Raw genomic sequence first — 23,608 nt, 5'->3', positions numbered from 1 at the left:
GGTATCAAAATATGGCAAGAAGTTAGGATGCTGAAATACACTCTTGCATCTGAAGGTGCCTTCAGGTGTCTAGCAGTAAGAGGAGCAAAACAATCGAAACAACAAAGACTGAGTTATTTGTAGCCATCACAGTGATTAAAAATAAGAAAATGTTGCTCCATTCGTTGGTGTGTACTGCTTTGTAAGACCTGAAGATTTAGAATTTGCACCTAAGGAGGCACTTTTGTCTCTCTTCCTCTTCCAGATAAGCAGTATTCAATTATGGATTGGGGTGACTGAACTGGATGTTTAGGAAAGGACATTTTGGGATAGTCTATTTCAGTAAACCAAAGTCACACTCAGGTGAATTTTCATAGATTCACCAATCTGAACACTAAAACTCAACCACCACAATTATTTAGCTTATCAACCTGTGCAACACAGGTCACAATATTCTTCTCAATAATTCCTGCATCAAAGCCTTATCTTGTGGTCAAGCCAAAGCATATTTTTAGAGCACTATCCAGAAACCAGTATGACCTCCTTTAAAGCAAGGCATCTGTAACACAGTGAGAACAATTTTGCTCATCATCAGCTATGCTTGAAAATGATGTGCTTTAATTATAAGTCATGCAACAAGAAACTCTTGTGCAACTGAGTCCAAAATTTATGTGACACCTTCTTCCTCTGCACAAAAGCCAGTGCTGTATCTAACACCACTGACTCTTCTGTCAACACAAGTAGAGGAGGAAAGTAGAGGAGGAAAGTAGAGGAGGAAAGAAGAGGAGGCCTTCAAGAGCTGAAGGAGGAAGAATTGCATGAGAAATACACCACAGCACTGATTTAAGTTCTTATGCCACACCATCCAGGCACTTACCATCTGCACAAAGGGCAGAGACAAGTAAAACAGAGGTTACAAAAGCAAAGCTTAAGCAGGAACTGATGTGCATAGACATCTCATTAGTCCTTTGTTTTCTGCTTTCACTCCAGGTAAGTCTGTACCCCATAGTATATGGAGGCATTTGGGCTTTTTGGAACAGCTCTGTAAAGTGTAGACGCTCATAGTGTTATGATTCAGGCAAGGACTCCCCGGGCCACAGAACATTACTTCACTGGCACCAGCCTCTTAGCCTGGGATTTTCTGAATAAGATCTGTGCTATGCCAGTCCATCAGCATCAAAGATAGTTACAGTGGTCAGTGTGAACAAGAAAGCTTGACTCTCAACTGCTGCATTCTCTGCATAGACTATGAAAGCAAGTCCCTTTATTTGATTAAGATAAATCCCTGTGTAGGTACATGCTGCTTTACTGAACTTCCTGCAAATGTGATAGCCTTAGCAATGCAGGAGCAGTGGGGCATTCAAGCATGTTCAGGTCCCTGGCAAGAAACATGGTGTGACCATCTCAAAGGTACCACTCGTTTCCATGCCTGGACTCAAAGTGAGATGAGACAGAAGCTCAGCATGACAGGTTGTAATATCCACTGATGGCAAAGGCTCGCTAACAAAACTCAGGAAGAGCAGAATGCTCAGCCAGAGCCCTTGCTGCCAGTGAAAAAGCAGAAAAGTAATTGGAACAGGAACGCTCCTCAAAAAAGCAGAAAGAATGAAACTCCAAGTATTGTGACCAGAGGAAACTCATCCAGCAGTAGGATTTCCACAGGTAGCAGGGCTGCCCCACATGTCCCGTGGCAAATCTGACCTCATGACTAGCTGGCATTCTCAGAGATTGCTGCAAACCATAGTTATCAGAGATGTGAAGAAGAAGGAGGAACCTAGAAAATCTGGCTACCTCAGGTTTAAATTTTTTTAGCCTTAGACAAGGACATATGTCGATGGTGAGATTAGGGTAGAATGTAGCTCTGCAGTAGGATCGAGGGATCCTTACTCAGGCTGGGATTGGAGTTGCAGTCAAGTGGGAGAGAATATTACTAGGCATGTCACTGTTTGGAGATGCTTCAGAGGGTGGCCTCAAGTTTAGAGGCTCAAGGGGGCACTAGAACCCAGGAGCAAGGGGACACAATTTGAAGGGTACTGTATAAATGAATGAGAGCTTGTGTAAGCACAGACTTACAAGATGTTCACAACCAAAGCAAAAGAATAGTCTTGAGATCAGCAATGCAAGAACAACCAAGACGCAGCTCTGTGGACTGCTGTCACTAGATCAAATCACTCAGCTTTTCTGCCAGGAAACACAGCCCTTACCATAACTCTCTTGAGTTTCTGCTTTATGTGGTAGCAGGGATTTGAACACACAACTGAAATGCTGCAGTTTATCAGCATCTATCCCCTGGTAGGCCTTTGTCATTAAGCAGAGGAGGAACAGGCTCCAGCTTTAACATCATTAATGAAGCTCCAGAGGTCTGCTGGGGGAAGCAGGCTTGCCTCTGTGCAGACACATTTCCCTCTGCACACAGCCTGTTCTGGGTTGCGGCAAAAAAAAAGAGCATCAAATGGGAGGATCATTCCTGTCTGGCATGAGGGAGCAATACCATTTGTACAGCAGCTCTCCTCCTCTTGTCCCCATTCTGTCTCTCAGATAGCAGAATAAATGCTGAGCCCTCAAAGTCCCATCACACAGCAGCTCTGGCATGTGCTTACATCTTGGTTCGTCATTTCCCAGTAAGGCCTCTCGCCATAGGACATCACCTCCCACATTACAATGCCGTAGCTCCAGACGTCACTGGCAGATGTGAATTTGCGGAAGGCAATTGCTTCAGGCGCTGTCCATCGAATGGGGATCTTCCCTCCCTAAATGTAAAAGAAATTGAGAAAAACTCAAAAAAATAGATTGCAGAGGAGGGCAGAGAGCATGTGAAAGAAGTCGAAACAGCTCTTCTCAGAGCACCAAGGGATGTTATTTTCTCTCTGGAAAGAGACATAGAATTTTAAAGTAAATCTATTTGACAGCATGGGGCCCCTTTCCACATTATCTCAGCCCATAAGCATTTGTAGACTGCCAACTAATTGGCTGTCCTGAAGGTTTGTTGTTTGAATGCTGGGACATGTATAGGATCAACATCTCTATTATGTTGCACGCATTGGTAAGGGAATACAGTTCCTCCATTTCTGAGAGTGAGCAGGGGAGGAACAGACAGTTCTGAAGCTGAGGAAGACTTCGATCTAATGAGGGTTTCATGCAAATTACTGTGGAGGTAATTACCTTTTTTTTTTTTTTAATTATTTTTTTAAAATGCAGTCTTGGTCCTGCAGAGAGATCTGTGTAGCAGGTACAGAAATCTGTATGCACAAAGACCAACCTGCTTGGCCTCTGTTCTGGGACTGAAAATGATGCCACAGCTGTCAAATGTGCTTTGTTGTTTCCTTCTCTCCTTTCTATCAGTTTAGAAATCAAATTTCATATCAGCTCTGAGAAGGGAAAGGAGAGTCTGGATTAAGGGATACTCTTCTCATTGGGTTTAAAGAGTTGTCTCTCTTAATTTATATAAAAAAATATTTTGCTGTGAAGTCCCTTCCTCTCCATGTTGAGCTAAATATTGGAAGGTCTCCCTGAATGCCCCCTAACAGTGTTTGTTATTGGAAAAAGACAGGATTTGGAACACATTTTCAAAGCAACTTTTTAAAAGTCTCTTCTTTCACGATTATAAAGCCGCACCATTTTGACTAAAGTTTTGGTCCGAACCCAGAAGTGCGGCTTATAATCCGGAGCAGCCAATATATGAAAAAAAGTTCTGAAATTTGCCAACCCGGAAGTGTGAGCCGGCAGCAGCCCCAAGCCGAGCCAAGTCCACCCGGCCCCGGCAGGGCAGTGCCGGGCTGGGGGGAGTGAACGCAGTGGGGGCCGGGCAGGCAGCCCCGGGCCGGGGGAAGTGGACGCGACGGGGGCTGGGCAGAGCAAACACAGCGCTGGCGGGACCGCCAGCACTGGGCCAGTGCCAGCCCACCCGCACGCTGGCAGTTCAGGCAGGGACGAGTGAGCCCAGCAGTAACAGCTGGCCCCGAGCGGCCCCGCCGGGCAGCAGCACCGAGCTGCCTCGCTCAGCCCCGTCAGCAGCCCCGAGTGGGCTGAGTCCGCATGGCCCCGAGCTGAGCCAGTAAACCCCGGGATCCTGTGATTCTGTTACTAATTGGCAACTTTGTGAAAGTTGTACGGGGATCCTCGCTGCGAACGAAAGTGCGGCTAATAATCCGGTGTGGCTTATATATGGACAAAGAACGAAATGTTGGCCGACACCTGGACATGCGGCTTATAATCAGATGCGGCTTGTAATCGTGAAGTTACTGTACTTATTCACAAGCTCAGCAGCGCATGCCTTAAGTGAAGGGCCAGATTCTCAGCAGTGCCAATTAGCACATGGCAGCACATAGGAGCTGCAGCAGGGCTGGCTGGCCAAGCCTTCTTGCAGGGAAGTGCCAGTCCAGCTGTGCACTGAGTCCCATCACGGGGTCATGACTGACAAAAGCTGAAAGGTCCTTTCAAGATGTCCACAGGAATGGGGAGCATGGCTCAAGACAGCTCCCACCACCCACAAAACAATATCCTTGGAAAAACACATAAGACATGTCCAAGGTGTGCCAATCACTGCCATTAATACTGGAGGCTCTCTCCAAGTCTGTGCTGTTGAAGGTGGGTCCTGTCCACCCCCTCTCTCCAGTGCCAGTGCCATGTGGGCAGAGCAGGGACAGAGCACTGAGGTTCGAAAAGTTCTTTCTTGTGTTGGGAGAAATTACTCTCAACTGGGTAATGCTGAGGGCATTATTTGCAGTGGGCATTCATTATACACTTACTAATGTTTTAAAAGGGTCAAATTGTTCAGAAGACTATGGCTTACATCACAGGATGGGTGCCTGGCAAAGCAATTGCTCTTTCTTCCCTTTGGTATTCACCAAAGAGGACAGAGTAGAGCTTAGAAGCATGGCAACTTTGTAAAGTTAGCTATTTGACTCTTGTACCCAACTTAAAACTTCAGAGCTATTAGTTAAGCTCTGTTATTTGGCCATCCTCACTATAAATTAAAGGCATTTGAAAAATTAATCTGGTGATGATTAACTGTTATCACCTGATCTAACCCTCTTGCACAGTTTAGAGGATTTGGGATTGTAGAATCCTTTTGCTAGAGAGCCTAAACACCAAAGTGTGGCAAGAAATATGTTTCTCTTGAGCTCAATCAGTTTGGTATCCCCATAACTCACCCTGGTCGTGTATGCTGCTTCAGGGTCATCTTCTAGGACTCTGGAAAGGCCGAAGTCTGACACTTTGCAGACCAAGTTGCTGTTGATCAGGATATTCCTGGCGGCCAGATCTCTGTGCACGTAACCCATGTCAGACAGGTACTTCATTCCTGACACGATGCCTCGTAGCATCCCAACCAGCTGGATGACGGTGAACTGCCCATCGTTCTTCTGCAAAAGGAAGGAGACATTTGATGAGTTGAGAGCCTCTGCACCCTCAGCATTGTGTGTGGCATGAATAAAAATGCAAAGGCAAGTCTCCAATGAAGGAAACCAGGAAAATCAATAATTCATTAGTCTCATGCTCTGACCATGAAGGTTTTCTAAGTTTCACTGTTTAGATTAGGATCTGTAGAGACAAAGCTAAGGAGATGTACAGTAATTTCACGAATACAAGCCGCACCAATTTGACCAAAATTTTGGTGGAAACCCGGACGTGCGGCCAATATTCCGGGGCGGCTAATACATTAACAAAATTCTAAAAGCTGCCAACACGGAAGTGAGAGTCCGCGGCAGCCCCAAGCCAAGCTGGAGCCCGGCCGGCCCCGGCTGAGGTGGGAAAGCCGGGCAGAGGCGGGGCCAGCAGTGTTGGGGGCGGGCGGCAGAGCCTGAGCCAGCAGGGCGGGGCAGGGAGGGCGGCAGAGCCCGGGCCAGCAGGGCGGGGAAGCCCGGGAGAACTGGGGCTAGCAGTGCAGGGGAGCCCGACTGCATAGGGGAAGATAGCAGAAGCAGGAAGCCCGGCGGCGGGGAAAAGCCCCCTAGAAGCAGGGCTGGCAGTGCACGGGAGCCACATTGCATAGGATAGGATAGTAGAAGCAGGAAGCCCGGCGGCGCGGGGCTGCCCGGCGGCAGGGAAAAGCCCCCTAGAAGCAGGGCTGGCAGTGCACGGGAGCCACATTGCATAGGATAGGATAGTAGAAGCAGGAAGCCCGGCGGCGCGGGGCTGCCCGGCGGCAGGGAAAAGCCCCCTAGAAGCAGGGCTGGCAGTGCACGGGAGCCCAGGGGAACCAGGGCTAGCAGCGTGCGGGAGCCCGGCGGTGCGGCGGCCAGCAGTGCCGGCCAGGGCGAGCCAACATGGCAGCGGCGGTGCAGACGGGAGCGGGGAGCCAGGGAGTCTGGCAGCGGCGGCGGCAGCAGCACCGCCCGCAGGGCAAGCAAACGCAGCAGTGGCAGTGCAGACGGGAGCAGGGAGCCTGGTGGCGGCGGCGGCAGCAACACCGCCCGGCCGGCCCAGCCAAGCCGTAGCGCCGAGCCGGGCTATCCACCCCTATCGGCAACCATGAGCGGGCCGAGCCTGCCTGGCCCCGCCCCGAGCCAGTAAACCCCGCTATGCCGCGATCCTGTTGCTAAATGGCCAATTTGTGAAAGCTGCGCACGGATTCTCGCTACGAACGAAAGTGCGGCTAATATTCGGGGTGCGGCTTATCTATTGACAAAGACAGCAACATTGTCGAGGCACCGGGGGTGCGGCTTATAATCCGTGCGGCTTGTATTCGTGAAACTACTGTAGTTCTTTAAATTTGAGATCAAGGAGTGAGCTGCATCTACTGGTGATTGATAAAGAGACTGTGCCTGGGAGTGAACATGTGTATAAGACCATCAGGCTGGGCTGTTTCTCAGTCAGGCAACTGAATGTCACCAAGCGGGATGGAAATCCTACCTGTAGGGGTTCATGAACACTTGAGGGGGTAGGTGCTTCTCTCCATGTTGCCACATGGCATTTCTAACCACTTCTCCACTCTCCCTTCTCTAGCTCTTACATTTCATGGAAAAGCTCTGACAAGTCTGGGGTTTGCTACGCTGCAGTATGGATCTGTTCTTGAACTACACCACATTTTGCAGGCTAAGTTAATACTTCCACTGCCTTCTAAAATAAATGTAATATCCTCCAATTTATTCTTACCTGTTTCTATCATTGCATTACCTGGTCCTTCATGACACTGTGTAAATGCAGATCAAAGGGACAACTGAGCTCCTCCTGCCTCCAGACAGCACCAACACTCAGAAATAATTTTCATTGACGTTAACCATTTACAAAGAACCCAAACCTTAACCAAGTCTCCAGGTCCTCCTGGAAAAAGGATCTAAGTAATACCTTTAAAAATGTATCCAGAGAACCATTCTCCATGTATTCAGTCACTATCATTACTGGTTTGCCTGGAAAAGAAAAAGTGCATGAGTTTGTTAGGAATTTATCTAAAAACATGAGTAATAAAAAAGTCTTTTAATAGTGTCTCTGCATCTCGATATACAGCCATGCAACAGCAAATATAAACCAAGACACTGCTGTCCCAGCAGGATGACAAAAGTTGTTCCCAGAATGTATAGAGAAGTAGGGAAATTGAGGAGGAGGGGATGAAAAAGTAATACCATATTATGGATGGGGTACCAACCCCTAGGCTGTTTAGACGATGATTGAGAAGGACATTGGAAGCTGAATCCAGGCAGCCTTGTTCTTGTCTCCACCAACAAGCTGAAAGCTTGCAGAGCAAGCACACAACAAAGTCTTTGGACCCTTCCCTCAAGCTTCAAAACCCTGAAGTAAAAACAGGAGCCCAACAAGAACAACAAGGATGATCTGAAGCTTGGGCTTAGTAGCCACTGAAACCGAGACCAAGCAAGGACTGGTCTGCATTCCTTGTAATTCAGGTAATTCCATGTGACTACCCTTGTAAACACATCTGGAAGTAAGAAAAGGAATATTACACTGCAGAACAAAAGCTCGTGAAGTGTGGAATGAGCGCAGGCTAAATCAAAGTAAAAGTTCTTAACAAAAGACCTAGTCTCCTATTGTTGGCAGGAATAATAATGTTTTTCCAAATCTGTTTGATTAATTTTCAGTCTCAGGTCATTTAAATGGTAATTATATATAGTTATTGCTCAGTTTTTATCTACTTTCTCACTATCTTGCCACAATAGTGTAGCAATAATTGATGTGCTGTGGTCCAGCCCTTGTCAATTCAGTGAAATCTCATACGAACATGTAAATTATTTTTTATTTAAATCAATTTCCATTAGTTAGCATGAAGCACAGACAAAAGAGGAGCTGTCAGTTATTTGTAAAGTTCATTATAAATGTCTTTTATAGAAATGATCAATGAGAGCTGCCATGTGTCATAACATGCACATGAAGGTAAATACTAAAAATCAGCATGACCTACCGTTAGATAGATTAGATAGATCTCAATTTCCCCATTTTTGATTACCTTAACTATTTTGCCTAATTTACTGCTTAATTATGTATATAAGAAAGGTAATTGTGAAGTTGTCAATCAAAATACTCTGCTGTGCAAACACTACCTTTGCAGCATGAAAAACATGTGCTGCTTCAATTCTTTTAAATTACTCTCACAGCTGTTGCCCAAGCTTGAAACTTGCCCAAAATATTACTTTTGATATGAAAAATGCACCCAGGGACCATGAAAAATAATGCTGAATCCCAAATGAAACAATGGGTCCTATCTTTAAGATGACAGCCATCTGTCTATGCACAACACAGGTTGAACACAGGAGGGAGAAGACATCTCAGGGGCCCTTGCCATTGGATGGTAAACATTCCAGTGGTTTTTCAGGGAAGAAAACTGCATCGATATCTCAAATGTTAAAATTTTTGTTTGTTTTTAAAAGCTAAACACCCAACTGCAGCATGGGGCCTCTTATCTCTGACACTTCAAGGCAGTGCTGCAGTGAGAATGATGTCTTGTTATGCCACTGCCCTGGGGGACCTCCTGCAGACTCTTGCTTTTGGATGCCATTGAGAAAAAAAAAGTAAGATTTCTGGCACGTATGTTTCATTATCTGACTGCTGCAGGTTGGCAGCAAGCATGGAAAAAATGAATTCCATATCCAAAAGCATGGAAATAAGGACACAAATAGGAATTTTCAACAAAGTAAATTAAAAGTAAACATTAGCCTCTCCAAAGTGTTGGGCTGATTCTCTGTGTCACCAGGGCTTCCTCCTGCTGGCATTACATACATATATAAAATGTATGTGGATGACACTCATGTCAGTGGTGTGCACCTTAATGCAATGTGCACACTACCAGCGCAAACAAATGAGATACAAATGAAAATTATCACTACCTTTGTAAACTTGAGAGTTTGTCTGCAAGGGGGCAATGATTAGTCTGAATTAACCAACATGTGCATTTGAAATATATTAGTTAAATACAAGAATATTCTCATTCAGAATTAAAAATGGCCTAATTCAATTTAACTTAATTTACTTCCAAATAATGATGCAGTAAAGACATTTTACCCTAAAGATCTGATTCTACAAAACGCCAATGACTGAGATACTGAAGAGTAAAAGAAGTTAAATACTTTGAGAGAGCAGAATACTTTGTGATTCATAAAGGTTGCTTTGGTCCATGTAAAAGAAAAGGAGAAACTTATGAAGATGCACAGATGTCTGCTGGAAAAAAAATTGAGTGCAATAAGCAAACATTTACTGAGCTAATGAGAAGCTCTGGGTGTGTACATCCCCATGACTCTAAACTCCAGTTGCTCCAAGTTCAATTTAGAAGCAGAGCTCCCTGTGTGTCCACAGCTGTTGGAGAAAACACCCACTTTATATAAAACGTGGCTTGCTAGAGAGGCACATTTTCACTAAAAGTGGGATTTCCAACCATCCCCTGAGGCCCCAGCAGCCAAAAAGACTCAGGCCCATGCCAGCAGCAGCTTTCATGGATGTACAATCGTCACTCGCTCCCTGCTCAATATTCCACATCCCTGCAGGGCTAGAAATTGGAGCTCTTACACAGTGTCCCCAAGAGATTTTGGTATTTATCAAAATTTTGGGAGAAATTCATTCAGGTTATTTTTTTCTTAAAAGTTTTAGGAAATGCAATTTCAAGGAAAAATGCGAGAAAAGGCTGTTGATTACAAAATAGCATTGATTTTGTGGAGGTTAGAAGGACAAACAGCTGGAGCCTCTGTACCTTCTCTATTGCAGCTCTGAAAAAGAACTAACGTTGGAGACACTTCCTCTGAGGAATGACAAATGGTACTGAGAGCAGCACATGGCCCTGAATGCCACCATCTGAACAGTAGCAGCTAAGCAAACGCTGACATTGCCAAACATGAAGGCAGGAGGGGAGACAGCCTTTCACACCTGTGGGGCTGGTGCTTCTTCACTTAAAATACATCTTAAAATAAAGAAGTAGTCATTTTCAACAAAATAATCCTTGATGCAAATAATGTAGATCCTCCAAGGCTCTAAAATGGATGAGCAACAACAACTCAACACATTCCCCATGGCCTCAGCACAGCATCACCAGTCTTGTGTTGGGCACATGTGGATGTGCCCCTTTCCCTGCCCTTATCTTTAGTGCATACTGTAATTTGGAGAACTGGGCTGAAAAAGTTACAGAGGGCAGTTTTGCTAACTGAGCAGTCAGACCTCAGTAACTCTCATGCTGGGATGCCTTCAATCCTTCCCATACACCAGCACCACGGTCAACTATTATCAGGGGCATCTCTAGCAGATCCCAGAGGGAGCTTACTTTAACTGTGGTTTTATACATTCCTGTCATCTTCACCTACAGTCCCGTTCTTTTCCTTGCTTCTGGAAAGCAAAACTTTTTTTTTCAGAAATTATTAAAAGTGCATTCAGAACAGCCATCACCTAAGTCTTTCGCCCTTGACCAGCTCTCTAATCAGACAGAATTCAGAGAGTTGTACCTACTTTTTGTGATTACACCTTCCAGGTGGATGATGTTGGGGTGGTCAAACTGCCCCATGATGCTTGCTTCTCCCAAGAAATCTCTTCTCTGTTTCTCTGTGTAGCCCACCTTCAGGGTTTTGATAGCCACTGGAAACTCACGCTTTCCCTGAAGTTTCAGCCGTCCACTGCAGACTTCCCCAAATTCACCTTCAGAAGAAAATGCGGAAGAATGGGATTGAACCACATCAAGGGAACACATGATATGCCCCTGTCTACAGGATGCAGCACAGCCTTGGCTGATGAAAAGCCTGCATCCATGAATATGAACTGCTGAACATCACAGTGCTGACTACCTCAAACAGCCACTGTACCACAAGCCAAGTAATTCATAAACACAAAAAAACTTTGAGTAAAAATGTAATTTCCTTATATTTAAAGAGCTATGCTTTGTATTCCACTGGGTTTTTTCATAATTTTAATCATTTTTGTCTACTATATGAAAGAGTCCTATCATATCCTATACCACTGTTCTGTGTGGATAGCTGTAAAACTCAAACCACTTGCTTGTTAACCTTCATTTGGTAAGTTACATAGATGGAAAGCTGTCACCGTTTCATAGTAACATACATTTTTATAGACTATAAACTCTTTACAATTTTATTACTACCTTTTCCAAAAAGTAACCTAAATGGATTTTTTTCTGGTGAACACTAAATTATGTCCAAACCCACAATTTCAGAGGACAGAAAATACTTCTAAGGTTGCATGCAGTTGAAACAAACAGTTTTATTTGAAACAAAATGGAAGCTTCTTCTTTTAATCAAAGAAGTTTAAAGCTTTGGGCTTTTGCTTATGCTTTTTTAATGTCCAGGGTGACCTCTTATTTTCAATTTTTGCTTCAAGACTGACCTTAATGTTAGGGGATAAAAAGGTTCAAATGGTAAAAAAGAACGTGAATTATAAGTGACTCCTTTCCCTTAGCAACCATTGAAATAGCTCAGCTGACCATTTGTGACTATTTTCTGACATATTCAGTTCAGCTCCTGCACTTCAAAACTGCAGACAATGACAGGTCTGTCCCAAACTTCAGCTGGAACATGCTCACCTTCACTTGCAGGGTACCTAACAGTTCAAATATTTCTCCGCCCATCCCAGATCTCTCATGCTAAGAAAGCCAACTCTTCACATTGTTAAGGGTCATGGAATGCATTTCCATACCAGCTCCGATAACTCTTTCAATGGTTATGCATGAAGCTTCAATTTCCTTAGCAAACTCATGGACAGCTTGATTAGGGTCCTCGTAGGTATGGGGGTCAACATAGGTCCTCACTCCAGGAAGCTTAACTGCAAATATAAATTAAGCACATTTAATGGCACATGACATCACAGAAAATGGGCATTACACACTCTTGTCCCTTGCACTCTGCTCCACTGGAAATTTATTTCTATGGTGAAAAAAGGCATTTAGTTTATATGTGACATATGTGCAACTTCAGCATATTTAGAAAAGCACAATAGTGCTCAGTAGGAATGATGTGCAGCTAAAAAATCCCTTTTGGTGCTGTGTAAGGGTTGGTGTGGTATCTGGAAAAGAATCCCTTTCTGGAATTAGAGAAGGCACACCAGGAAGAAAAGTACAAATAGCAAAATGTTACAGTAGGAACTTGTAAAGCAAGTTGGATGGATGGTGGTTGATGGAGAGTTGAAATAAATTATGCCCTACCAGTCACACATTAGGTAATCAATCACCCACATTATTTCAGAGTTACTGAGATTTAAAAGAACTGCATATTTGCAGTTGTACAAAGCCTGTGGGTTGTATCAGTATAAATATAATCAATAGCAGGTTTTTTCTCCAGGACTTGAGAGGAATAAGTAATTTCATTATCCATATTGTAAGTTTGTTTTGATAATCATTAAGAAGATGAAGAATTGTTCATCAGTCTAATGAGACAGCTACATTACACTGTGGCTCTTAATTGATTTGCGTCCTGCTGCCTTCATTACATAGCACTAATGGAAATTTGACTTTCACTCACGATGTGTTCGCCTTTTCCACCCCAAAAGGCACCTCAGCGTTACCCATCCCCAGATCTCACAGCTCTTGATGATGACTGATAGCCACCATGAGATTTACTTTCTGGCATCACCGCAGAGGGTTTTTCTATACAAGGGCATTAACACACATTTCTGAAAGCTTCCTAGATGCAGGAAATAGGTGTTCCTCACATCTCTGCAGAGACATCCAAGCTGAAGAGTAGCCATGGGCTTGGTCCTCACAGCTGCCTGGGGTGAAGCAAAGGTTTCAAACAGGTATTTTGGACTGATGCATCCAGACCACAAAAATGTTGAGTATGTTATGTGCTGAGCAGAAAAAATTAATAACATCTTGGTTCACACAGCAGAGGAACAAACCAAAATGGCTCACTAGAAAGATCCAGTGCAAACATACAGGTGTGAATAGCTCAACACATATAAGGACTGTTCAAATCTTCAGTTCTCTGTGGGGCTTGCAGCAGGGGCAGGTGGGGATCGTTTGCACAAAAAAATCCTTTAGTGAATTACCAGTAAAAGCAGATTTTTCTTTTTTTCTTTCAGGAAACTACCTCTCAGTTGAATTTCTCATTACCACAGAAAGCGAAAATTTCATATATGCTTGCTCTTTACTCACTGTGGCCATTATGAAAATGCATCTTTTCTTCTTCTGGATCTTGCTTAGCCTTGCTATAACCACATCGCCTGGAGAAAGAAAAAAAACCAAAAAACAACCACAACAGAAGAGTATTTTTGTCTCTGGTATGTCAGAACTTCATTCTTTGAATCATACAATGCACAAAAAACCAGAGCAGTCATGAACCTAACCTCTCTAATGACACTATTGCTGCTGTCTCAGCTTTAGCTCATCAAACTAGTTACAATTTCCGTGATGGGATTCAAGGATTCAAGGCCCAAGGATTTTGAATTGGACTTGTGTTTCCAAATCCCACAGATGCTTCTGAGCAGCTCCACTTTACTTGACATTTAATGCAGCTATTATTAAGAAGAATAAAAGCAGGAACAGGAAGGACAATGAAAGGGGAATGGAATGAAACATTAAAATTATGTGATAGTCTTGCATTAGCATTAACTGTGTGCTTTGGTGGCATTTCTGAGATCTGCTGCACTTAGACAACCACATGGAAGCCCCAGGGTAACTGCATAGGCAAGAAAAATTGCTGCGCGCACACACACACACACAAACACGCACACACACACACACAACACACACACACATACTTAAAAATACGGGATGAGGTATGTAGGATGCACATATATATGCCTGTGTTTCCAACGACCTCATAACGTAACTGGATAGAAGAAGTGGATCATCCTTATAGCAAACTGCATGAACATGCAGAAAGACACTGCTTGGTCAAATGAAAAACCTGGAACAGACACCTGCAAGCCAGCCAGCATGCTGTGGAATCACTAGCTGGCACACCTCAAAGAAAGCCTCAGGCCACTAAGAAGACACTTAAAGCTGAGAAACCTCTCTTCCATTGCTTCCGTGATTTTTGAGCTAGGGGCATGTGAGCACTCCAGCATCACTCACAGCAAGGAGAAGCATATGATTAGCAGGAACAAAACTGCAATTAGGAGGAGACAGTAACAGGCATCTGCATGAAACATACCCTCAGCATGAAGTCCTATTACAGGGAACTGCTGTCTGCCTGGATGCAAGCGGCCAAGCAGCCTTTCGGCTATAGGATTCTGGCACTGGGTTTGTGAAATGACTAATTACAGACAAAAGCCCGGACACAATGAGACCCCACCATTGAGCTGCACTCAGCAGAGCTGGATGCTGAACAGTTGAGGAGGGGAAAAGCAACATGAGCCTCTGGGGCTATTTTGGGGAAGAGGAAGCTTACCTTGGGGATAAAGGGAGACTGGTGCCACAGGGAGAGGAAGGAAAAAGAGATCGCAAAGGTTGTGCAAGTGCAGGGAAATGGATCAAAAAGACAAGGGAAGGCTGGCAGGCAGTCTGGGGACACAGGCAGGGAGATAATCAGGTTGCACTTGATAAACAGCCAGGTTATACATGCAGGGTATGATCTCAGCAGCAGCAACCAAGCTGAGACTGTAACACTTTGAATGCAAACCCCACAAAAACAGCACTGAGGTGCCCAGAGACATGGCTCACCATGTCAGTGCTCACCGCCTTGCTCTGAAAGCAGCAGCGCCATTTCCTGAGATGGGGTCTGGCATAATTAACTCAAAACCTAAGCTCTAGGTGTACATGGAGATGCTGGGAGTAAGGGTCATTTCAAAGCACATTCTGGTGTTCATGAACCCTTGATGAGAATGGATCCTTCTTCTTCATCATATGACCTCCCCTTTAACTAAATAGAGAGATGAGTCTCAACATCAAGTCTCACTTCTGGCAACCTCAATTTTTTCTGCTGCAAGTTGCCGAAGTCACATCAGTTTTCTGCAGAACTAATTTTTCTGGATGGAGCCATATGACTCAATTTACCTTTTAAAAATACACAAATATGTCAAATCATCGTTCTACCAAATGCATGTATCTGATACTTCTTCTGTTTCGTCTTTTGGAGTAAATGCCCTTATCCCTTCTTCAGGTTTGGAGCACTTTGCCTGTAAAAATGGTTTTCTAACATCATCCTTTCTATGACCTGCATCTTCCTATTACTTGACCATAAATACGGAGGAGACATAAAGACACCATCCCCTGCATACAATGATCCAAGTACACCTTGATGTACAATGGTCCACATTTTACTGCCGATGGATGCACTCTAAGGGCCAATGCAAACTAGCTGGCTGCAACTGCCCCCTTCTCTCAGCTGGGTAACACATACAGCAGCATAACACATTAGCATATGAAATCAGGCTCTGGGATGCCTGAAACATCATTAAAACAAGCCTTGACAAGACATGTCAAAGTGAAATGGCAGCTAGTGGACTGAGACTGTCAAGCAACAGTTGGGTGTCACTAATAAAGCTTACTGCAAAACCTGCCATCACTTGTGCCCTTCACACACTTTCTCAAACTACTCAGAGTCCACACTGACTGGAACCAAACCGTGCTTCTTCCATTCTTGACCTTCAGATGCTTTAAATAACACATACAAGCATTTTTTTTCCTTTTTTTCCCCAGCTAAATCCCACAAAAATCTGCAATTTTGGGTTAACAGTCTGGAGTCACTTTGTGAATCTTACTGGAGATCAAAGTATCTAAATAATGCTGCTTTGCAATATGTTTTGGGAGAAAAATAAGCTCTCAATTGTTTGTGAAATAATCAGTTTCTGGGCATTTGCTCTTAATATTTATTGGCTAAGCTGTGAATCAAAAGCTGTGATGGAAGACTTGTTCTCTAGTTTATTATCACTGTACAAACCATAGATTTCCTGTATCTTTTCTGTACCACACACAGCAAAAACATAAAGATCCTGACACTCACTTCATCTCCCACTGAGCTGGAGACACTCAAAGAGTTAACATAATTCACCAGCACACCTGAATCTCAGTTCATTTACTCCTGTCGTGGGTTTGTCTATGTGGAAGGCAGATGTCTTCCTTGCACAGCTCTGTGTTTTTCAATAAAAGTATCAGGGGTAAAAAAGAAAAGTGGGACTTTAAATATTCTTAAGGCATCATGTCTTATTTAAAAACTACTTGCAGATTGGCAGGCAGCTTGTAAAATATTTATGGAGCAGGTTATAAAAGCGAAGTTGCAAAATGATCCCTATATAGGTTTATAAAATATAAAATGGACAGGTAGAGAGATGAAGAATCCAGCTGGGAAACCAATGCCCACTCCCTTTCATGACAGAAGCCGATTCACAGAGAAACATCCTTTGCGAAGTAAGACAAAAAGATGCTTGGTCTCCCTGGACTGATGGAGATTCTTTTGTTTCTGCCCTGTGCTTCAGGACACCTGTGCTGGGTTGTGTGTGGCCCTTTAGCCACTTGAGGCATTCCCCTGAAAACCACAGAATCCCCAAGGGAAAGAGTTTTCATCTCCCTAGCTAGGGCCACCGTTCTGGTCACAACCCAGGCAAGACGCAGCCAGGGGACTGTGAACCTGGACCTTGGATATCAAGTTCTAGGTGTTGGTATGAAAAAATCTTTACATAGTTGTTTTTACAGGTATAGGCTAAAGCATTTCAGCACACAGCCAAGGCATTACTGGAAATGCAGGTGGGGATGGACAGCATTGATGTCCTGATGAGGAAAGGGACTTCACCCTGCCAGGTGCAGTCATTACCATTGAACAGGTTGTGCCCTGTAGTAGCATGCAATCTTCCAGTCTTGCAGAGACTTACACATGTATTTAATCTCTTAAACATGAGATAAAATGAAGCATATGCACTTCTCTGAAACAGAGACAAAACACTTTTTTTTCAGGGGTGAGACCCTCACTCTGAAGCATGTCTTTTACAATAAATCAACTTAGAGGAATGCTTCCAACCCATCTCAAGCTGTCACTTTACAGGAGGTTTGCAAAACTGCAAAGTTGTTGTTTACAAGGGGTTAGTGCTTATTTCAGACTATTTGTTCCAAGATGTTAAAGCAATAAAGCTGCATACGTGTTGCAGGGCAGGATTGTGTTCCATACAGAGGAACAAACAAACATGGACCTCTCCATCTGGCCAAGATCCTGTCACCCCAGCTCATGTGTGGAGACAATAACTTGTTCAGTAAACAGCTTTATCCTTCACGAACAACACTGATACTGAGAGACAAAGGCAAAATTGATGTTAAAATACCACTAGTGATGTTGGTCTGTTCTCAGCATGTGCCTTTCCTGCTTGCAATCCTAGGATAAATTCAGTATCAAAAAAACAGGGAATACTCAAGGGATTGGTGTAAACTGAACAGCTTCTGTACTGGAAGTTGCATTCCTTTTTCTGTTCACTTTTCTCTTGTACAATATCAAAAGAGCAGTAAAAGGTCTGGTGATGACAAGCAAAGACCTTTAGCTCAGTTTAGGAGATACAGAAAACAGCTGGCCTGAGAGGAATGGGACAGATTCCCTTCCTAAGGGCTGCAGGTTCACAATCTTCTCAGCTGCTTTCCCAGCACTGCTGTTCCCCTCTACACTGTGGGACCCTGTCTTTGACCCCTGGTTAACCTGGATGCCTTACAAAGAAAGCTTCACAAATCCAGCAGTGGTATTTTTAGCCTTTAGTCTTTCCTTGCCTTTGCACTGAATGACTTCCTGCTTTCCTAAACCACCATCAGCACAGTTAAAAATAATTTAAACAAGATACTGTTTTCCCCTCTTGCAGGAAGCTCCCTCTGAAGTGATTTCCATAAATCTCTCCAAAGAGGTTGTTGTGCCTTCCCGCAGCACAGACGATGGCATCTGTGCCTTGAAGTGACTTTTCCCATTTCTCAACCTGCTGCCACCTTAATCTCCCTGCACCTTAGGAGGAAACCTGCATAGGGTGTTTTCCAGGTTTTCTTAGCCATCCAGTCCAATTCTGGTCTTCTCTGAGAACTATTTTCCATTGCTGTCATGCTCCAGCTGGGGGGCTTGCTGAGAACATTTGAAGAATGACTGGCAGCAAGGGACTGCTTGTGCACTGATGCCACAGGCATGACAGACAATAGAAGTACTGTAAGGTTTTCTTTCAGAGCAATCATTGCCAGAACAGTGGTCCACACACCAGAAAAGCTTTTTACAGGCACACACTTTGAGCAGAGCATCCTTGCTTGCTAAATCTACTCTTAAGCAGTGGAAAGTCACAAAAAACCAAGTAAAAAATGCTCCACCAGGAAAAATAACCAAAACCAAAATTCCTTCTCTATTAAAACAAAAACACAGCACCAGAGGACCCAAAAATGGTCCACTTTAGTGACTGCTGTGTCCCACAGCAAGGGACTGCACCAAGGGACTGACCCAACTACTACCATGCAAAGCCTCAGCATCCCCCGGAAAACACAGCAGAAGAGTTCCACACCTCTGACCAGCTATGCTGAGAAAACTTCCCAGCTTAACAATGAATGTGGGATGTCTCAGAAGTTCTGTGGTCTCAAGTAGCTATCTGATGGGGATGGTGATTACATGCATCTCTTAGGAGAATTAGGAAGATCTCTGCCCACACAAATATTACAGTTGATTCTTCTTTGGGAAGCAACTCAACTTGCATCCAGTCAAATCAACAGAAATTAAAATCACCCCCTCTTTGACTCATAGAAAAGAGGGGAAAATACAAGAGAGTAGAAAGTGGTGAGGCAGCCCAAATGGTGGCAGAACAAGATAGCATGCAGCATGGACACACACCTCAGGAGACCCACAGAGATATGTCCAGTGCGGCTGGAGCATATTGTGGGTAAGCGGCACCATGTCATTGCTGCATATGTCATACACTGACATGCATGTCCATGACATATACTTCATTCCACTGGCATGCATGTCACATGCCACTAAATAAATACCTTTCCACTCCCTCCTATCCCCTGCCTCCTCTGGGGGCACATTACTTCTCCCTGGCCCCTTTGGATGACAAGAAGTGGAACTTGATGGGTGTCCAGCATACGTGGTGTTTTATTAGACACCTGCTGCAGTATCTGGATTGATCATGGCATAACATAGCGAGTTTTTGCCCCTGAGATCCCTGCTCTTGCTGAAGATACACTCTGCTTCAGGTCACACTATTTCCAGTTGTTGAGATAGACAAGTTGGGTACTGAGATCAGATGAGAAAATGATTTCCAGGCCAATACAAGAAAGGAAAGGAGAGGCAAATTGTGCACAGAAAAACATGGACGGAGGACATGAAGTAGGAGCCAGCACGGGTGGGAACACTGACCATGTTAGGCTCGGATAGGCAACAGCACGCAGAGAAGAAGCCCACCCACAGCCATGATCGCAGCAACTGAAAAGCAAACAAAAAGGCCCAGGATAAGGAATAATCCCACCAGCCTGGCAAGGTGCAAATACATTCACAACATGTTTATATGTATTTCTTCCTTCTTACTGCAATTATTATGCGGACCTGAACACCCTGGGCTGCAAAAATTTCATGGCATATGCTATTGTTGGTGAAACATCCCTTGGGGAGAGTGTCTAGATCCTGGTGCTGTAAAGCAATTAACCATGTGCTTCCTCTACTGGAGTACCACCATTAGGATTAATGGGGCCAGTCATGTGCTTAAACTTAAGCACCTACCTTGAAGCAGGAAAAATGATTTTTTTTCCACAAGCATACATATGGTACAATTACAATTGCCTTTACAAAAGGAAAAGCACTGGTTGAATATAAGCCCTGCTTTTGCAGATCCTTATGCATGTACTCACAGAGCCCTTTCTGCATCTCCTTGTACCAGCAAAGCTTTGCACATGTCAGGTATCTGCAGAAACAGCACCTTGTGAGAGCATGCAGCCTAAATCAACTCAAAATATGGTGAACTGAAAGGCACTCCATGTACCCACAGCTCGCCTTTGAAGGCTGAATCAGGCTATGGGTTTGCCTGGCATCAGTTCTCAATCTGATGCTGGCAAACATCAGGAATTGTCCTTTATCCTTGTCAGAGAACTTACACAGACAATTTTTCTGTTGCCAAATCTATTAAGATAGTTCACCCTGGAAAAGAACATAGTGGAGAAGAAAAAACAGGAAGGACTTCAGTACAAGCAGGAACCCAGTAGTGTAGGTGTACTCCAGTTAAAGTCAGCTGAAGAGCTCTTCATTTCTCCTCAGTCATCACAACAAGTCATTCTTGAAAAAAATCCTGTGCACGTCAGATTTTTATACAGTATGACTTGCAATGCCTAAATACATTAAAATAGTTTATTTAGACAAAATTAGCACTCTCCAACTGCATTGCCTTAAATTATGATGTAAAATAACTTCAGGCATGCAATGATTTACAGAATTATACACTGGATTATGTGCTTACTTAAATTAAAACTGGTGAAGAATGTCTTCTAAGCTCCTTTTGCATCAGCAAAACAACTTGTTAACATTTTCTAAACAGCAATGCCAATATCTCTAACTATAATTGACAATATTTTCTATTTTCATAATGCCCCAGCTTGCTTATTCATACTAATATGGAAGCAGATCAGCCTTCACTAAACCACTAGATCCAAGTTAACACCAGAGATCCAAAACTCAAATGCACACAAAGGGAACCCAAGCACAGCACTATACATCTTGAGTCAATTTTGCTATTTTCTTCTTTTAATCTTGCAGGATTTGAGTGCAGGGAACTGGTGCATCTCCACAAGATCAGTTTGGCTGTGACCCTTTAGCCTATTTTTCAGCTAGGAGGCCCTTTTCCTCCAGGCATTTTCTAATGGTTGCTGCCACCAGACCTTCCCACACCTTCATACCACTCGGTGTGCAAAGTCAAAGTTTTCCAAACAACTGTTCAATTAACCTGAAAACCATCCACTTCCTTAAAAATAAAAGAGCTCAATGTTTCCCTGAACAAAGAAAACTCTTTGAGAACTCATCAGCAACAAGGCTGCTCTGAGACGAAATCAGTCTCCTGCACTGAATCCAGAGTACTTCAGATCTCACTCTCTTTATACAGAGTAAAAAAAAAGGGCAAGAGAAATGCACTTCAGTGTAGCCTTGCTCCTAACAAACCCATCAGCTGTGCACTTATGGTCAAAATACTCTGAGGTTTAGCATTAGGGGAAATCTAAAGTGCTTGGAAACAAACTAAACTGGATCAGCAGACAATAAAATTCATTTTCCAGTACAAGGAGCACTTGGATAGGTAAGCGAACTTACTAAGTGGTCTGAACAGTCAGGACAAAGGAAGATTTATTACTACTTGTGTTAAAAGGATGGCTAGATTTGGCAGATAAACTTCAAAATATAAAAATCCTGAGGCAAATAACACCGATGTTCAACTCAAGCAACGCCATGATGCATCTCGTGGCCATTGGATTTGGGTGCCTAATGGCTTCTAGGAGGGGCCCAGTTCCTATCTCCTCATTTCCTGCAGGACTTTCTTAGTCTAGAAACTGAGGAGCTGAATGCAGACAAGATTAAAATGCTGTTTAATGAAATACAGCCAGACCTCTTCAGAGTTTTAGATCTTTAGCCAGCAAGCTGGCCTATACTGGAGAGTAGAGTTGAACCAAGCACTACATACATCAAGTTTATCTGCAAAGTCTCCAACCTCCCTGAATCTACTAGCAAACTATGAAGAGAGCTAGTGGGGGCTGCTACTGGTCAGGAGCTACTCTTACCCACTGCAGGATAACAGATGATGTGTCTGTGTAACAGCAAAAGTCACTGAGAAAACACCTGCAGTGTTAAATCCCCTTTACTGGGAAAGAATAGGCTCTGAGGTGACACCATCTCCAAATGCCAAGCTTGCTTGAAACCAAATGTGATATCTGCTTCTAGCCCTGGCTTCAAGGAAAGGTCTGCAGATGGGAAAAAAAATAGTAGAGGAACCTGAAGCTGCACCTCCAGGACCTCTGTGGCCTGCTGCCACTGCCCTGTTCCTTGGCCAGCCTAACTCTGCTGCTTTCAGTTATCTCAGGCACATAGAGACAACACTCCTCCAGTTCTAGCTAAGGTGACCCCCACAATGCTTATGTAGTTTTCAAACCCAACTGTCTAGTGAGCAAATTTTAATAAACCTGTGCAAGGAGCACTTACCAACACCCTTGGCATTGTTTCAAACCCTGGACTTGGTTAATGAAATGTATACATATCCTGGGCCCCAGCAACTGTGACTGCAATTAATGTAATTAATTTACCACAAGTCTGTAGATGACCCAGAGAATTAAATTACATTTTTAATGGCTAGATAGAATTCAGAGAGGCGCTGCCCATATATAGATGTAGTTTTTAAGCACAATAAGTTGAAGTCGTGGAATCATGATAAATGAAAGTCTCATTTGTTGCTTTTAATAAGCTGTTCTAATGGGATATTCTTCAGAAGCTTGCAATTAGAGACTGAAATACTTGAGGGTGCCTGGGAATATTTTTCTAATCCTTCATACAGCCTTGAGTGATGGTAATGACTGCTTCCTGAATCTCCAGGTCAAGAGGCCAGAGCTACATCAAGCAATTCCTGAGTCAACATGCTTGCTCCAAACATCAGAGAAATAGCATTACACACTGTGAACTGCTAGGAATAATTTCCACTTTGTCCCAAAATATATGAATGTTTAAGGAGTCACCCAGACTTCCTGCTGAAGTTTATATGTTAAAGTATGTCTCTGCACTGTTTGAGAACAACTGAGAATGGATAAGACCAAGCAGATGACAGCTATGCAGTCACTATGGGGAAGGAAAGCAATGTCTTCAGGGAAAGGGACTGTACTTGGAAAGACCTTCAGCATTATACTTTTTCTATGTCTAAGACTTAAGAAAGCAGAGATAACCATTTTTCTAGGTAAGAGGCCAAGTGCATGGCAAAGCCCCAGCAGAGGTCACACTACTGATTTCAAAGCAAGGTGAAACATCCACATATTCAGAAGTGCAGAAGGGCAAGAGTCTGACTTCCTTCTTCATTCTCTACCCACTCCACAGTCAAGAGAAGACACTGCAAAATCCCACTTTCAAAGACTGCATACACAAGGGGTGTTCAGCAGGAGCCTCAAACTGCTACAAATTGCATCTTGAAGGGAAGAAAAATTCCCTTCTCCAAGTGGAAATAGTACTTGCACAATACCATGAAAAAAATGATCTGCAAGAAGGCAAGGAGGTTTTGTCACTTACTGCTCCACTACCCCCCATTTTCCCTGCTCAGACAAAGCTTATGCCAATTACTTATCTGTTCGTCACAGCCC

The 23,608-nt window shown here is 43.7% G+C and overlaps 1 protein-coding gene across 21 annotated transcripts in view; it reads right to left on the bottom strand.

Annotated features, from left to right (window-relative positions):
- Positions 1-23,608, bottom strand: part of EPHA5 (EPH receptor A5) — a 261,517-nt gene that overhangs the window by 38,603 nt on the left and 199,306 nt on the right. For 16 of the 21 annotated variants that reach the window (XM_033060576.1, XM_033060572.2, XM_033060570.2 and 13 more), the window contains 7 exons: positions 19,656-19,721; positions 13,508-13,575; positions 12,055-12,180; positions 10,858-11,043; positions 7,267-7,328; positions 5,133-5,342; positions 2,580-2,729 (listed from right to left, as the gene is read on the bottom strand). In XM_033060576.1, the coding sequence (XP_032916467.1) occupies positions 2,580-2,729; positions 5,133-5,342; positions 7,267-7,328; positions 10,858-11,043; positions 12,055-12,180; positions 13,508-13,575; positions 19,656-19,721 (868 nt within the window). The remainder of the gene's footprint in view (positions 1-2,579; positions 2,730-5,132; positions 5,343-7,266; positions 7,329-10,857; positions 11,044-12,054; positions 12,181-13,507; positions 13,576-19,655; positions 19,722-23,608) is intronic. The other 5 variants (XM_033060577.2, XM_033060580.2, XM_033060584.1 and 2 more) reach the window with 1 other exon arrangement.

The sequence above is a fragment of the Catharus ustulatus genome, chromosome 5 (genome assembly GCF_009819885.2).
Source record: "Catharus ustulatus isolate bCatUst1 chromosome 5, bCatUst1.pri.v2, whole genome shotgun sequence".
Taxonomy (NCBI): Eukaryota; Metazoa; Chordata; class Aves; order Passeriformes; family Turdidae; genus Catharus; species Catharus ustulatus.
This window is presented reverse-complemented; position numbering and strand designations above follow the sequence as displayed.